General features: G+C 35.7%; 1 protein-coding gene across 1 annotated transcript in view; it reads left to right on the top strand.

Annotated features, from left to right (window-relative positions):
* The window catches only part of TNKS (tankyrase), a 214,166-nt gene that overhangs the window by 165,307 nt on the left and 32,364 nt on the right, over positions 1 to 16,495 (top strand). The window contains exons 14-20 of the mRNA XM_072776271.1: positions 1,745 to 1,890; positions 4,016 to 4,181; positions 5,553 to 5,772; positions 6,052 to 6,161; positions 13,155 to 13,343; positions 15,069 to 15,306; positions 16,150 to 16,232. Of these exons, the coding sequence (XP_072632372.1) occupies positions 1,745 to 1,890; positions 4,016 to 4,181; positions 5,553 to 5,772; positions 6,052 to 6,161; positions 13,155 to 13,343; positions 15,069 to 15,306; positions 16,150 to 16,232 (1,152 nt within the window). The remainder of the gene's footprint in view (positions 1 to 1,744; positions 1,891 to 4,015; positions 4,182 to 5,552; positions 5,773 to 6,051; positions 6,162 to 13,154; positions 13,344 to 15,068; positions 15,307 to 16,149; positions 16,233 to 16,495) is intronic.

Consider the following 16,495-nt stretch of genomic DNA (forward strand, 5'->3'; position numbering starts at 1 on the left):
AATAAGGAACTTCCAAATATTAGAAAGCAAATATTTAATAAGCAAAATGGCTTTTATTTTTGTGACCTGGCAAAATGAGCTGTGTTTCATTCCGTACTGCGTCCCTGTTTTGCTGATATTCTCTGCCCCCCCCCCCAAAAAAAGTTAATTTAGAATATAAGCCTGAAGAAAACCTGGCAGCCGCATAAAGCAGCTTCAATCATGTAAGACACCAATAGAAGGTGTTCGCTACCAATTTTTGTGCTCTTTAGTTTTATGTATTAATTTACTCACTTCTGTCTCATTTTGTTTTTTGATTCTATAATTTATGTATTAAGGCAGCCACAGTCTGATTTGTCATGAAAGGGTAAGATATTTGACCCAGCCAGATGACAGTGGCTCTTGAGATTAGAGAGTCTGGGGCTTCTCCATATAGAGCTGATGAGCTGAAGCTCTCCCTTATGGCCCAGATTTTCTTCCATCGTGTAATCCTTGTACCACCTGAAAAGTCTTGTTTGTACCCTACCAGTGTGAGGGTCCTACCCAGTAAGTCAGTAGAAACACATGCCTTCCAGGCTCTTAGGTTTTATATAATAATAGCTCATTACAGTGGCAGGAGCAGCAACAAAATTGTCAAATGCCTGGAAAGCTCTGCTGTCATACCTTGTGGACTAGAAGATGTCCCTGTTTTCTTGGCTTTTTGACTGTTCTTCTTTCCATTCCCTTTCTCTGCATCATTTCCCCGAACGAGGGTAATTAGGAGAGTAAACAAGGATGTAGCAGAAAGATTGAGAGATTATAAATCAGGAAAATCAGGTTTGAGCCTTTATTGTACCATGTACCTTACCAACTCTATGAGAAAGGACAAGTTGCTTAGCCCTCCCCAAGCTTTGGTTTCCTTATCTGGAAGATGGAGATAATGATCAACCTCAGAGATAGGAAATTATTCTCTCACTGAAAGAATATGATTCTTGATCAGTCATGCATTATTATTCATGTGTTGTTACTAAAATTCATCTGCCACTGCCAGTGGTGCAGCCTGCTGGTTCTTCCTTTGCTTCCCACCCCTCTGTAAGCAGAAAGAATTGAGCCTATGCGGAAAGGCTGGCATTCCCAAGGAGATGAAAGGTGAAACACTAGAGCATGACTAGAACCAGTCTGCTGCGTAGAATTAGACAGTCCTCTCCCAAAGATCAGGTGAAGCATTGATGACCGCATGGCTGTGCTATAGCGGGTCAGAGGGCAGACTGGATGGCCCAGGCAAAATTAATGTCATTTTTCTGGAGGTGTTTTGCTGACCACGTCGGCAGAGATGAGAACTCTGTGTAGTTCTGCAGTCAGCCAGGTGGTCCTACTTGAGGAAAGCATGGCTAACAGCACGCTGGTACAAGCAGATGTGCTAGGGCCAACAATCTCAGGAAGGAAACCCTGTGAAGATGAAAGATGAAGGCATAATTTGCCTTGAAGATTCTTGCTGTATTCTGGGTTTTTCTTTTTGATTAGGATTTTGGCCAGGAAATGTTTTTTGTTTTTTTTTTTTTTAAAGATTAAATTGCTCTGTAAACACTAAGAATATTTGTAGACACTGTGAAGCCAAGCAGCGTGCTGATTTTTAAACATCACTTGCATTATCTAATCTTTTGAAATAAATATTCATTAGGAAATTACAGCTTATCCAAGATGCCTGCAGTATTTTGGAGCAAAACCTATGAATAAATATTAATGCTCTTTTTGTGTTTGTGTGTGTGTGTGTGTATCATTAAAGCAACTTTGCAGCCCTCAAAATGTGAATTGCAGAGATTTGGAGGGCCGGCATTCTACACCCTTACACTTTGCAGCAGGCTATAACCGCGTGTCTGTTGTGGAATACCTTCTACACCATGGTGCCGATGTCCATGCCAAAGACAAAGGGTATGTGTTAGAATTCAGCTATTGAGGGCTTAACAATTTTTTGGAAATATTTTCGAAGTCTTAGGAATTTTCTTTTACCATTAAAAAAGTAATGAAAACTTAAAGCATCTAAATAGAAACGTACAGTATAGAAAATGAGAATCCCTATTACCGCACCTTCTAGAGATTATAATAACATTTTGTGATAATCCTCCAGATTTTTAAAAAAGTATAAATCAGTGTATATGTGGTTGTGGCAGCAGTGCTTGTTTTTTTGTTGTTGTTGCTGTTGTTTTTTAGCAGTGCTTGTTTTTAACATAAATGATGATGCCATTCTGTGCAGCTTAATTTGCTTTTTTACCCAGTAGCATATCTTGAATGTCTTTCCATTTTAGTACTTAATTGTTCATCTCATCTTTTTAATGTCTATAACAGTATTTTATTATATTATATGAATGTGTTTATATAGTTTATACTTTATTCTTTGTTCTTTTTTCTTTTTGCTATTAAAAATATATAATCTCTTCTCAAAGAAGCCATCCATCCCAAAGTCACTGGTATTAATAGACATATAATTTTATTTTTACTAATTCAGATATGCTATGTTTTTATATTAGTTTACTAAATTATTTTAATTTATCTAGACAAAGTTTAAAGCAGCCATGGCATATTTAGAAATGAGACAAGGATGTTTTAATTGAAATGAGCTTCTATATTCTAAATTAATTTCATATCATCTCAAAATAGAAATAAGCAAGCACTTTTCTGTGCAATTACATACCAGAGTACTGTGGAACTTAAACCATACAATTTAGACTTCAATTAATCATTACGGATTTATTTATCTTTTAAAAGGGACACATCAGACTTGAATAATCAGTAATAATATTACCAGCTCTTTCCAAGTATTATAGTGCCCTGGAGAGCAACCAGCATTTGTTTCTATTGCCCATTTTAATTAGCACTTAGTATTTTTGGTCTCAAAACATTAAAAAAGAAAAAAAAAACTGATCTCTAAATAAAAAGGCATTTGATACCTTGTTTTTATCATGTTTTAAATGCAACTTAGACTTATCTTTTTGATTCACCCTTTTTTGGGGGGAACCCCTTTCTATCCTTTTAGAATGCCATCTGCCTTTCAACTGGAGCTTAGAGTTATCTCAGAATAGTTTGTTCATAAGTTGAGGCAGCTAAAATTTTCTCATCTGACTGGAGTTTATGGTTGGTGTCACTATTTTCCTTACTGAATACTGAAGTTTCTGTATCATTTGCATTTTGAGTTTTCATTGCATGATGCCTAAATATTTAAATCTAGGCATAGAAACCACTACTGAATTATTAGGAATAAAGAAATAAAAACCAAGGACAAAAGGTAGCACTTGCATAAATTAGTTTATTTAACTAAATTGCATTGTATATTTTATAAGCAAGCAGGCAATTTTCATTAGGAAAACTCAAATGGGGGGATCCCTGGGTGGCGCAGCGGTTTGGCGCCTGCCTTTGGCCCAGGGCGCGATCCTGGAGACCCGGGATCGAATCCCACATCGGGCTCCCGGTGCATGGAGCCTGTTTCTCCCTCTGCCTGTGTCTCTGCCTCTCTCTCTCTCACTGTGTGCCTATCATAAATAAATAAAAATTAAAAAAAAAAAAAAAAAAAGAAAATCCCAAAGAACTAATTAAAGAAAAACCTTTTAAAAAAAAAAAAAAAAAAAAAAAAAGGAAAACTCAAATGGAAAAAAATCTAAATTGATAAAACCAGATTATTGATTAGATTATTCCTGAAATCAGTTTGTAGTGTTGCTCTTTATAATGATGAAAACTGACTTAAACATATTGTGATGGAACTTTTCTGTGGATATATCTGTATGTGTTTTAAACATAGGATTGCTGTGAAATTTCTATCCATCACCAAGAAACTAGGGAAAATCCTTATGTTGAAAGGGTTGTTTTTGAAATTGTTAATCCTTATTTGGAAATGAAGGATTGTATCTTTAAGACCAGAGGAGAATTCTTTCTTTTGAATTCTTTCTTTTGAATGAGTGTTCATATAGTCACTGCCATAGAAGAATTATATTATTTTTATTATAAGTATCATTTTAACACAAAGGTCTGTTATATGTCTTTAAAATAATTTTCTTTTCTTTAGTGGCTTGGTGCCCCTACATAATGCTTGTTCATATGGACACTATGAGGTAGCTGAGCTTTTAGTAAGGCATGGGGCTTCTGTCAATGTGGCGGACTTATGGAAATTTACCCCTCTGCATGAAGCAGCAGCTAAAGGAAAATACGAAATCTGCAAGCTCCTTTTAAAAGTATGTAATTTTAAAAATTATAAAATATAAAGTAATTAAATTTAGTTTTTGGTTAGCATGTAAAAATTACATTGAAGTAAATTGTTAAGTACAATAAGTGCTATAGACACTGCTTCCATTTTCTATTTTAGGGGAATATTTAAGTGTGATATCATGATACTTATGTAGCTTTGAGTAGTGTCTGAAGTGCCTTTCTGAACTGATTTGATTAAGTTCAGTTCATTACAATTCATCAAGGTAGGTTTTGTAAAGAATCGCATTAGTTTGTACTGCTTATCCAATACTTAATGGGATTAATGTCAGAAAACATTGTACGAGTGGAAAAAAGATTTTTAATCAACTTTGATTTTTTTTCTTAGTAGCTATTTTATTATTAACAAACACTTTGCTCATTATTAAACATTGGACATATGTATCTTATAAGAACTTTAACATTGGATTGATATTAAATATAAAATAATCTTTAGACAAAGTTACTCAGATAAATTTGGGGAATATAAATGAAATAGTAGAAACTCGTAATTTTATGAAACTAACTTAACCACCTTTACGGTATCAGATATATCTTTATGAGTCTTGAGAATGTTAATGTATTTGATGTTCATTTTTGTTTTCACTGGGAGGTAAGAAATAACTTCCCGGTCACTGTGAATTCACTGTCTACTTTGATTTATTCCAGATTTCTCCAGTGGGTCACAGCAGTCTGTCAGGCCCATAACAAAACTCTTTGACCTTTATTTCATTTCATAGGTACAGATGATTAAACTTTTAAAATGCAATTAATTGCAAGTATATTTATACCTAATTTCATAGTAGGTGTTAAGACTTAAAATGAAAATAATAAGAAATTAGCAACATTTGTGTTGATAGCATTTATAGATTTAAGTACTTGTCCCGCTGGTGTGTCTTCCTCTTCTTACTTCCTTCTCATGATATGCACTGAATATCTTTATGTAATTAAAATCTAGTAAAAAAAAATTACATGACATGTGCAAAACCAGGAATGAATGAAATGAATGCATACATACATAGATACATACATACAGAAATAAATCTTTTCAAAAAGTAAATTGCAGACCATTCTTAAAAGGAAGAGGCTTCAAAAGACAGCTTGGTGACTGAGAAAGTATATGACATGGAAAGTTACAGAGCTGATTCATTGTATTGCTAAGTAGAGAATTTACAAAGCAAAGCAGGATATTGGCCCCCCCCCCCCAAAAAAATGTATACAGAATCGATATCTTTCCTTGATTAGTGAAGATGAAGTTAAAAATAAACCTTGAAAAAACAAACAAACAAACAAAAAAAACCTTGAGAAGGATACTAGAGAAAATACAAAGTCCATTTGGTTTTGTTTGTTTGTTGTTTTAGCATGGAGCAGATCCAACCAAAAAGAACAGAGATGGAAATACACCATTAGATCTGGTAAAAGAGGGAGACACAGATATCCAGGACTTGCTGAGAGGAGATGCTGCCTTGCTGGATGCTGCCAAGAAAGGTTGCCTGGCAAGAGTGCAGAAGCTCTGTACCCCAGAGAATATCAACTGCAGAGACACCCAGGGCAGAAACTCAACCCCTCTGCACCTGGCAGGTAAGTGCCACCAGCACTTCCAAGGCTCATTTTTCTTTCCTGGATACCTAATACAGTTTACCAGAAGATGAAAGAAATCCTGAGCAGAAATAGTAAAATGCTTTAGATTGACATAATTTTGTTTAATTTCTTATTGCAAAGGCTCTTAGTTATGTGAGAGCAATATTTTTAAAGCAAAAAGTATTAAAATTGTGACATTTTCTAGTCATTTATATACATAAATATAAATATAGATATATATTTTTTAATCTGACATGTTTGCCTTTTTCGCTCTAATAGCAGGCTACAATAACCTGGAAGTAGCGGAATATCTTCTAGAACATGGAGCAGACGTTAATGCCCAGGACAAAGGTGGTTTAATTCCTCTTCATAATGCAGCATCCTATGGGGTGAGCATACTAAAGTTCAAGTCTAGAAAACGTCACTAACATTTATTACTTTATTAAATGCATACTGTGCATGAAGTAAGTAGATATCTAACCAACAGCGTAAGTTAACACAATTTGAATCTTACTATGTAGAGTATTTCTAGCCTTCCCAGTTAAGTTTAACTATTCTTTGGTCAAGGGCCACACCTTTTATAGTTTTCTGTTCTCTTCAGATGGTCTAGCACAGTAATAGGTGTATAACAGCTGCTCATTTAATATTTATTGCTACAAAATAATAGATTGTAACTACTCTATCCCAGGTAGATTTCAGAAACTATAAAGCCCGTGAGGCTCTTTATTTGTGGACATGGAAGTTATGCTTGCTTTTGTTTATCATCAACATCTTAAAAATACCAAGTAAATGGTTGAGCTGTTGGTATATATGGTTTCATAGAATTTGATTAACTAGCTAAAGCCCCACAGTCAAAGTCCAGAGCAATTCTCAAAGCACTAGAACTGTAATCATCAGCTGGAAGAGGAAGAGGAGTGCCTTGACGACACTTGTTAGAACTGACAGCCTGGAAGTCACCAAGGCCCACTCATCCCTAAATCACATAGGGTGAATGTTCATGTGTTTGTCTGTTTTCACTTAATCCCTGTTTGAGTACAAATACCCACAGATGCTGAATTGTACATACCAGGGGTCCTCACAGTTGGAATCACTGTTGCTGGGGATAGTTTCTGGATTTGCAAAAGCCTAACAAACTATAAGTAAAAGCTTATCATTATGATTCCATATCTCTTACTCTTTTCCCTTGCCCTCCAAAGGAATATCCTCCTCTTCTCATAACCCCTCTACAAAAACCAGTGTTTCAGAAAGATGACAATATGAGTGGGAATACTTTTAAAGAAAGCAAACAGTCCTGTTTGAGTTGGACAAACAGGAAATTTCCCAATGTAACAGAAATTACTTAAAAGTTATCAGATTTAGTAAAATATTTTATTAGTACTGAAATCCTCTTGAAACTTCAGTAAAGTTATGTTTCCAAAGATAATTATCTTTTATTAAATTTATTAGACTTTTTCTTCGAACTCTCCTTCATATACGATGCCCAGTTTCACTGTACAGCATATATTTCCACTGAGGACCAGGCATACTAAATATTTACTGCTAACATGTTATACAGTTCTGTATAATTTTTTTACTTCTGTTACAACTATAAATTTGTATCATTTGGAGGTTAGTGTTCACTTCTTAGCATGTTCCTTCTTTCCGTTTTCTATTCCTCTAATCCCTTTGCTAAGAGTTTATGAAGCTGATGGGATCAGTAAAACTTAAAGCAAAGTCTTCTAAACTCATATAAATCTATAAAGGAGTAAGGATCGATGTGGGCAATGGCTCTTGACCTGACCTAGTATAACTTGCACTACCAGTTGTGCAGACTGGTGGATCTTTGTGATTTTCACTATATTTTACACCTTGTGAAGGTAGATAAATTCTGTCCTGTTAGTCAGCCTTCACAGCTATCACAGAGAGCACAGGAAGTAAAACTTAATTTTTTTTAAAGATTTTATTTATTTATTCATGAGAGACACAGAGAGAGAGAGAGTCAGAGACACAGGCAGAGGGAGAAGCAGGCTCCCTACAGGGAGCCCGATGTGGGACTCGATCCCAGGACTCCAGGATCACACCTTAGGCCGAAGGCAGGCCCTAAACTGCTGAGCGACCCAGGGATCCCCATAAAACTTAATTTAAAAGTAAAGTCTTCTACCTTTTAATTCCCATTCTCCTGATAAGAAAGGCAATGAGATATTACTTATATGTGTGGGTCATTTGGTGACTAGTAAGACAGAAATAAAATGTGCAGTGGTTCTCTCTGGTGGCTAAATAGTACTGTAGTGTGCAGGTTGACCTTGTCTTTATTGCATGTTCCCTTGACGCTACCTAAACCCTTAGCTGATAGGAGGTGCAGTGCAATCAGGGTCCAGACCAGAGGCCCCCTGTTCCATTGCATACTTATTTCACCATGATCTTCTAACTCCGTGTGAGAAAAATAACAGACATTTTTCGTTTCATCTCTCTTTTCATGTTACCATGTTTGTTATCACATCCCTACTCCTAAGCTCTTGGTAAATGAAGGTAATTTATCTAAGTGAAAAGGAACAGAAAATTCTCCAGGCTGCATAGAGAGCATGTGATAGAAGTTTTGATCAACCTGGTTCATCCCATCCTTCTACTAAGGAATGTTAACAGGCTAGAGAATATGTTGATAGTAGGTATTTTTACCTCATTATGTAAGTGGATTTTTTGAGTCGCTAAAAGTCCTTCTGATATGAAACTTTATAAATTCAAAAATCAAGTATCTAGGACTATTCACTAATAGTCATAAGTGTTACTCACTAAACCCTTTAGTTTTGTGGTTTCTTGACTTTTTTTGTTACCATGGTTTTCCCACGTAAAACATTTCTCTTTCCCCCATGACATCCCTATGACACAGTGATTCCCAGTCAGTAAGATCATCCTCCCAGTTGAGAATCTCTGCTCTAAAAAAATAATTTTATCTAATGCAGTTTGTATACCATATAATCTATTACCAATAACTGAGTCAAATCAGTATTTATCTCAGTCTCAATTAGTAGATTTAAAACAAGTACCAATGTTAACCACGATATAAAAAATTTAAAGGCTATTTTATCTTCAACTGAAGGATAGAAACATTTTTATTATCTCTAGATATATAAATCTGTTACCTTTCAAAAGTCCCTTTTTATTCATGTTAGAGTAAACCTTGGCTAGATATTTTAATGAAATTGTAGGGCTCTGGCCCACATTTCTCTTTTAAGGTGGCAAAACTCTAGTTATTTTCTGTTTATCCCAGTGATACTTGAACTAGCCTAGCTGCATGGTACATATGGTGTACTACCCTGAAATAGTTTTGTGGAGGAGATTTTTGTGGTACTTCATGTGAAATAGAAGCTTCTGGGGTGACTGGGTGATTCAGTGGTTGAGCGTCTACTTTTGTCTCAGGTTGTGATCCTGGGGTCCTGGGCTCAAGTCCTGCATATGTCTCTGCCTCTCTGTGTGGGACCCTCATGAATAAGTAAATTAAAATCTAAGGAAGGGAGGGAGGGAGGGAGGGAGGGAGGGAGGGAGGAAGGAAGGAAGGAAGGAAGGAAGGAAGGAAGGAAGGAAGGAAGGAAGGAAGGAAGGAAAAAGAAAGGAAGAAAGAGAAAGGGAAAGAAAGGAAAGGAAGAAGGAAGGAAAGAAGGAAGGGAGGGAGAGAGAGAGAGAGAGAAAGAAAAGAAAAGAAAGAAAAGAAAAGAAAAGAAAAGAAAAGAAAAGAAAAGAAAAGAAAAGAAAAGAAAGAAAAAGAAAGAAAGAAAAGAAAAGAAAAGAGGAGCTTCTAAGTTAAAAATAAAGCAGTTTGCAGAGTAGTTTTGGGTATAGGGTTACTCAGTATCTCTACTTAAATGGCTTTTCCCTGATATTATACGCTTTGCCATGTTCAACTTTTCAGGAAATGACTCTTGAGTATTAGTCCAATAAGACCCCACAGGCAGCTTGATTAATGGAAAGACCTGAACTCAGGATGTGAACATCTGGGATCTTGTCTTAAGGCTTTTACTCCATAACCTGGTAGTCTTCAAGAAGTGCCTTAATCTTTCTGATCTGTAATTTTCTCATTAGCAGAACTCAGATGCTGAAACCTTTACAGGGTTGTTGTGATAATTAGATGAGATCATGCATGTGTAAAGTACATTCTCTAGCCTAAGGCACTCTAAAGTCCAAGGTAATGACTATTATTATAAGATAACAACTCTCCACAGCCGTCCTACTGGTCAGAATAAGGACTGGGTGTCACTCTTACATCGTGCAGCCCTACAAATAATCTGTGTGCTCCACCAGCTTGGTACCAGTGTGAAATAGACACAGATTAACTGACTTTCCTAGTAGGTAATGACTTGTAGCCTGGAGATAAAATAATCATGTGAGGTGTCTGTGAAATTACATAAAGCTACTTAAGCTGTTATTTATTGGTAATTATTCTTTGACTTGCATTTTACCTTTTTTCCTCTGGAGAGCTCAGTCTGCTGTCTGTGTATCCTTGAGCCTTTTTATATGGGAAAACTTGCCATTTCAGTTTTTCTAAGTAGAGAAACAAACACAGTTTAAGCAGTTTAAATAAAAGTTACAGATTTCATGAGAGTTTCTACTAATGGTAATTAATATACATTGTCTTGTTTAGTGTTTTGTACTATAATGCCTTATATTTTTTAATATACATTTATACAAGACAGTTAATTTTTCTGTTATTCAAAAAATGTAAGACATTGATATTTACCACAAAGCCCATAATTTTCTGTTATCTAATAAATCGGCATGCTGACTTTAATTTTTCAGTGCTTTCTCTAAAATGTATAATAGTGGGATTTCATGACATCATTGTACAATTAAATGGCTCTAACTGGAGGCCAAGCATATTTCTCTTCTTACTTTCCAGCTTTCTAGAATTAAATTAGGGCCTCCATAGTCTTTTTATGTAGTATTTGTCCTTTAAAATGTTCTGTTTCATCTGGATTCTGAAACCATGTTAAATTTGACTCTTTCTCCTGGAAACATTCCAGCAGAATTCAGTTCCTACTCCAGACCTTCCAGTTCAATACTTTATTCTTATAAATGGTATAGAACTGAGCTGTAGCTTATTTATTGCATTGATCAGCTTTAGATTTCAGTCGCTATTTTTGCCCCAATGGTGTAGCTATTTAGAAGACTTGAGAATTGTGTTTTTAGTCTACTTTGGTAGTAATATATTCATTCCTGTTTATTGCTCTTTCGGATGTTTGTCAGCAGATTTAACAAGCATGTAATTGGTTGTTCCAAGCATAAACTATAAATTCAGTATAAAGGAAGTTGAATAACAACATATATACGATTCATTTTGTGTACACACACACACACACACACACACACACGTCATTTTCCTTGGACTATCTCATTTTGGATGCCTATGCAAATTAGTCAACCAAATTATGTTATGTCACCAGTATACATGGGAGTAGAATAAAATTAATCAGAAGCATTGTTTGAATGACTATAACCTTCCTGGGGGAAAGCTTGAAGTTAATCCATACTTTTGGGTTAACTGAACAAAAAAGAGCTGTCCTTTTCAATATATATCCTTTGAATAAGGGAGATAAATTTGGGGGTTTTGTTTTAAGTAATTTGGGTAATACCACAGTTGGTACCTATTTTTATCTTTTGTGTTAGAATCAGTTTTATAATGATGTATCATTCATAATCCAAAAAAGATCACAAAACATAGCTTGTTCTCAAAAGCACTACTATAATTATATGTTCCTTTGCTCCTTTTTTCTCCTTATATTGTCAGAGCAAATGTGAGCTATCCTTAGAAGTTATTTGATTTGTATTTTCCTCATAAATTCTCCTTTTTCCTGAAATTATTTTCCTGAAATTAATAAGTATTGATATTAATTAAAATTAATAACTATTATATTTTTAAAACTTTCGAGATGAGTGTCTTTGAGAGAGCAAAGACTATCTTACAGAAAATATGAAGAAGCATGCCCTACATTTCATCTTGGGCTATTTCTTTCTACCTTCCCAGTCTCTTCCCATTCTCGTGAAAGCTTCTGATAACTCAGTAAATTGCAGTGAAGCAACAGCGTGAGTTAGAAATTTAGTCTCAGCAGGTAAAATGATCAAGTTATGCCAGGAAACGTATCCGTAAAGAACACAAATGTGTCAGTTGCACAAAATTATAGAATATTCTAGAGTTGAAATGAATTTCAAAAATACTTTAGTGGTAACCAAAGTAGCATCCCTAAATACATTTATAAGAATAAAGTTATTTTTATTATCCTCAAAAGCCTTGCCGTTGAATCAATATTACTGTTACATAATTGTCTTAACCTTATTTTATAAGGACTTTGGAAAGAAACTAGCTATAACTGTCAATTCAATATTCTGCTTTACAGTCCCCTCAAGCCTCTGCTCCCAGGGCCAGGGACTTAGTAGGTATTCACCAATATCTGGTTGTTGGGTGCATAGGTAAGAGAGCATAAGTGAGTAAATAAGTAGTGCCCTTATCTGTGCTCCAGTCTTTTGTGTCAAACCATTTACAGAACAGCCTTACTTTGATATTTTACCTCACAAACTACTTACCCAAAGTGTTTCATTCCCACTTAAACTTGTGCTACTTGATTTCTTTTAATGGTACCCCTTTGCTTTTTAATCTTCTAGACAAGTTTAGAAAAAAGAAAAGTAATTATCTTTGATTTCTCTGCCTCTTTCTCTGTAGTTAATCTGTCTTTCTAAAACCCAGGGGTTTTTTTCCCTCACAATTTCTCGATTTTTAGCTCTTCTTTCCATTCTTCTCTGACCATTAGGGTTCAGCATCTCATCACCTCACGCCCAGGTTATTAGTTAACATGTCTGCTACTAACATTTCCTCTACCCTCAAGTCATTTTGGACATGATAGACTAAGTTTTGTAAAATATTGTTTTGTTATGTTACATTACTTTCCCGAGGACTGAAGAGAGAAAGAACATTGAGAATCCTTGAGATGAGTATTTGAATAAATGATCAGATCGTGGTAGGTTAGAAGAGAAATAGGAAGATATGAGAAGAGAACAGGAACACTTGTTTGAAAAGTCTGACGGGCAGACTAGACCTTTGATAGACTTGGAGTCAGATAATAGTTTCATTTTATGTATTTGTTTTTAAAATAGACCTGAAAATGTTAGAAGGCTGAATAAAAAATTTTACAAGCCCCGGTGAAGAATTATAGGGTAAAAGAGTAATTGTGGAATTGAGATTTTGGAGGCAAGAAAAGATGGAATCCAAAATACAGGAGTGGGATAAGTATGCTTTTCTTAATAGAAGAAACTTATGTTAAGGTGTGAATAGAGATATAGAAGGAATGAAATGTTAAATAAAATAAGCATACCTGATGGAGCTTTATCAGATAACCTCATCCTTTGTTTTTCTTCAGCATGTGGATATAGCAGCATTATTGATAAAATACAACACGTGTGTAAATGCAACAGATAAGTGGGCATTTACTCCTCTTCATGAAGCAGCCCAAAAAGGAAGGACACAGTTATGTGCCCTACTCCTAGCACATGGTGCGGATCCAACTATGAAGAACCAAGAAGGTCAGACACCTTTAGATCTGGCAACAGTAAGTCTTCATTCCGAATTATGTAGCATTGCTCTAAGTTTATACTTTCAGAGATGACATTAAATTTCAGGACTTGGCAGGTTTACCTTTAGCAATACATATTTCACTTAGAATAAGAACAAATTTCCTTCCTTCTGAAATTTTTTTAATTTGCATTTTGTACATAATTCAAAACTCTGTTAAGGCAAACTACGCAGTGCCTTAACTTAATTCTTTTTGCCATGCTTGACTTGAATGGACAACAGAGAAAAACGTATCTAGGAGTGTATCCTCAGAGAATTACTTTAGTAAAATATCTCAGACCATCTACATTTGGCATATTGTTCAGGTGCAATTGATGTTCATGATCCTTTCCCTGAGGCTATGAGATAGTCAAAGAAAAATTTACCTTCTAGGCAATATGTTATTCTTCTGAAGATGGAAATATAAATTGATGTACACAATAATTTATAATCTTTTAACCAGATATACCTTCCCGAGCCACATTGTTTCATATATCTATTGCCGAGTAACAGACCACTTCAAAAAACTTAGTGGCTTCACCAAAACCGAATGAGTGGCTTAATACAGTGATCTATTATTTCTCATGGTTCTGTGGGTTGTCTGGACTCAGTGAGGCAGTTCTGTGATGTCTGCACCCACCTTCAGCTGGGGGCTCAGCTGAGGCTGGAGGGTCTGGGGTCACCCCTCATCTTCCAGGGTGTCTCTTCAAGGAGCCCTTCCTCACTCCATAGTCTAATCTGAACTTAACAACATGGAGATGCCTTCCATGAGAGAAGACGTAAAAGCTGCCAGTCCTTTTAAAGCCTCAGACATCATTCCCTGTACATTCTACTGGTCACTGAAATGTGCCCAGACAGCCCAGATCTAAAGGAAGGGAAGTAGATGCCAGCTCTTGATGGGAAAAGTGGCACACATGTGCACAGAGGAGGGAATTGGTGGCTGGCTGTCTCTGGAGGCTCCCACATAGTCTCACAGCAGTTATGCCTAACGAACTGTGACAGTGATGAAGAAGCCAGCCAAACTAAAGTGGTGTCCTTGTAACATTTCTCCAGATTTTAACTGTACATTAAATTATTAAGTGTGTGTTAAATAACTGAATAAAAATCAGTGTCATTATTTAGGCATATACAAAACATAGTATAAATATGAGAATGCCTTCAAAAGAGATTGAGAATCAACCCTGCAACAGGCTGCTTTTTAAGCAAAAGAGGAAATTTTTTTAAACTCCACTCAAATCTGTATTAACTTATTCTTTAAATACATATGTAATCAGTATGAACAACCATATGCACGTTTCACTTGGTGTTTAAAAAATATTTCCAGAAATCAAATACAGTCTACATTCTTAGATTTTTTCTTTCATAGTAATTAACTCTTGTATATGTGGGTGTGTATGTAGTGAGAACATTTAAGATCCATTCTCCACAAATTTCAGATATATAACACAGTATTATTAACTAAAGTTACCAAGTTGTACATTAGATCCTCAAAAGATGAAATATTTGTTAAAAAAAAAAAAAAAAAAGATCTAGGGACTCCTGTTCTAACTCCTACCAAAACTGCTGGGACTTTTTGGAGCTGCAGGTCAGGAAATGAATGATCAAAAACCAGTAGGCAATAGTGAGGCACTCACTAAAGACAAATTTCACAAAGCCTTTGGTCCTTAGTGAAAAACTTACTGTTTTAAATTGTGTTTTTGTGTGTTTTTTGTATTATTTTTAGGCTGACGACATCAGAGCTTTGCTAATAGATGCCATGCCCCCAGAGGCCTTACCTACCTGTTTTAAACCTCAAGCTACTGTAGTGAGTGCCTCTCTGATCTCACCAGCATCCACTCCCTCCTGCCTGTCCGCTGCCAGCAGTATCGATAACCTCACAGGCCCCTTAGCAGAACTGGCCGTAGGAGGAGCATCCAACACAGGGGATGGTGCCGCAGGCACAGAAAGGAAGGAAGGAGAAGGCAAGTACACTGGTGAACTTTGGTTTTTGGTGTGGAGTTTCCTTTGGCTTTTATTTTTTTTGTTTTTTTCTTTTTGTTTTAGTTTTTTAAAGAGAGAGAGAGGACGGGAGGAGGTGCAGGTGGGCTGGAAGAAGGGGCAGAAGGTGAGGGAGAGAGAATCATAAGCAGGCTCCACGCCCAGTGCAGAGCCTGGTCCTGTGCTCCTTCCTGACTGATATCATGACTTGAATGGAAATCAAGAATTGGATGCTCAACTGACTGAGCCACCCAGGCACCCCTCGTTTTTCATTTTTTAAATGAACAGATTTCACTTACTTCTCTTGGTAATTCTCAAACACCCATCTAAAATAAGTTTCCATATATACACCAGTTTGTAGGAGCTGTCTTCATAGAATAAATAACCTTGACATTGTTCTTACTTACGTATATTCCAATATATCCATTTGTAACCATATTTTATTTAACTACTGAATGAGTCTTATTACTGAAAATATATCAGAAAAAAACTGAAAGATCATTTAAGGAATGAAAACTGAAACCAAAGCTGGTAATTTCTGTTTTTAATTCCAGCTGTTAAATATTTCACTAAAAGCATTAAACTTTATATTACAATTAATATAAATGCTACTGATAAGATAAAGATAAACTCTGTTTTCACTTCTCCACCCAATTTGGAGATAACCTGAAGTGTCAGAATTAAGTATATGTATCCTGGATTATTTTTATGGTAGGTAAAGTCATTTGCATAGCCACAGTATGAGAGCCATGGCTTTAAATAAATACTGTAACTTCCTTTAGATTGATATACTGCTTTCTGAAAACTTTAATATATGTCTATTTTAGTTGCGGGTCTTGACATGAATATCAGCCAATTCCTGAAAAGCCTTGGTCTTGAGCACCTTCGGGACATCTTTGAAACAGAACAAGTAAGCTCTCATTTTTCCTGAGTCTTTTAAATTAAATATTACAAGCTATTAATTGTCATTCCTTGTTTCTTTTGCTTTTCTAACTGCTACTTTAAAATTCATATCAAATTTCTAAAGAAGCCAGGAGAATCCAGTACATTATAATTCTCCCCCAAAATTTTCTAAGAAATGATGGGAGTCATTATTATTTCATTGTATCTTTATACATGGTTTAACTGCATATGTTTTCTTACATGTCAAAACTTAGGCCATGAAACCATCGC

The sequence above is a fragment of the Canis lupus genome, chromosome 15, assembly GCF_048164855.1.
Source record: "Canis lupus baileyi chromosome 15, mCanLup2.hap1, whole genome shotgun sequence".
NCBI lineage: Eukaryota > Metazoa > Chordata > Mammalia > Carnivora > Canidae > Canis > Canis lupus.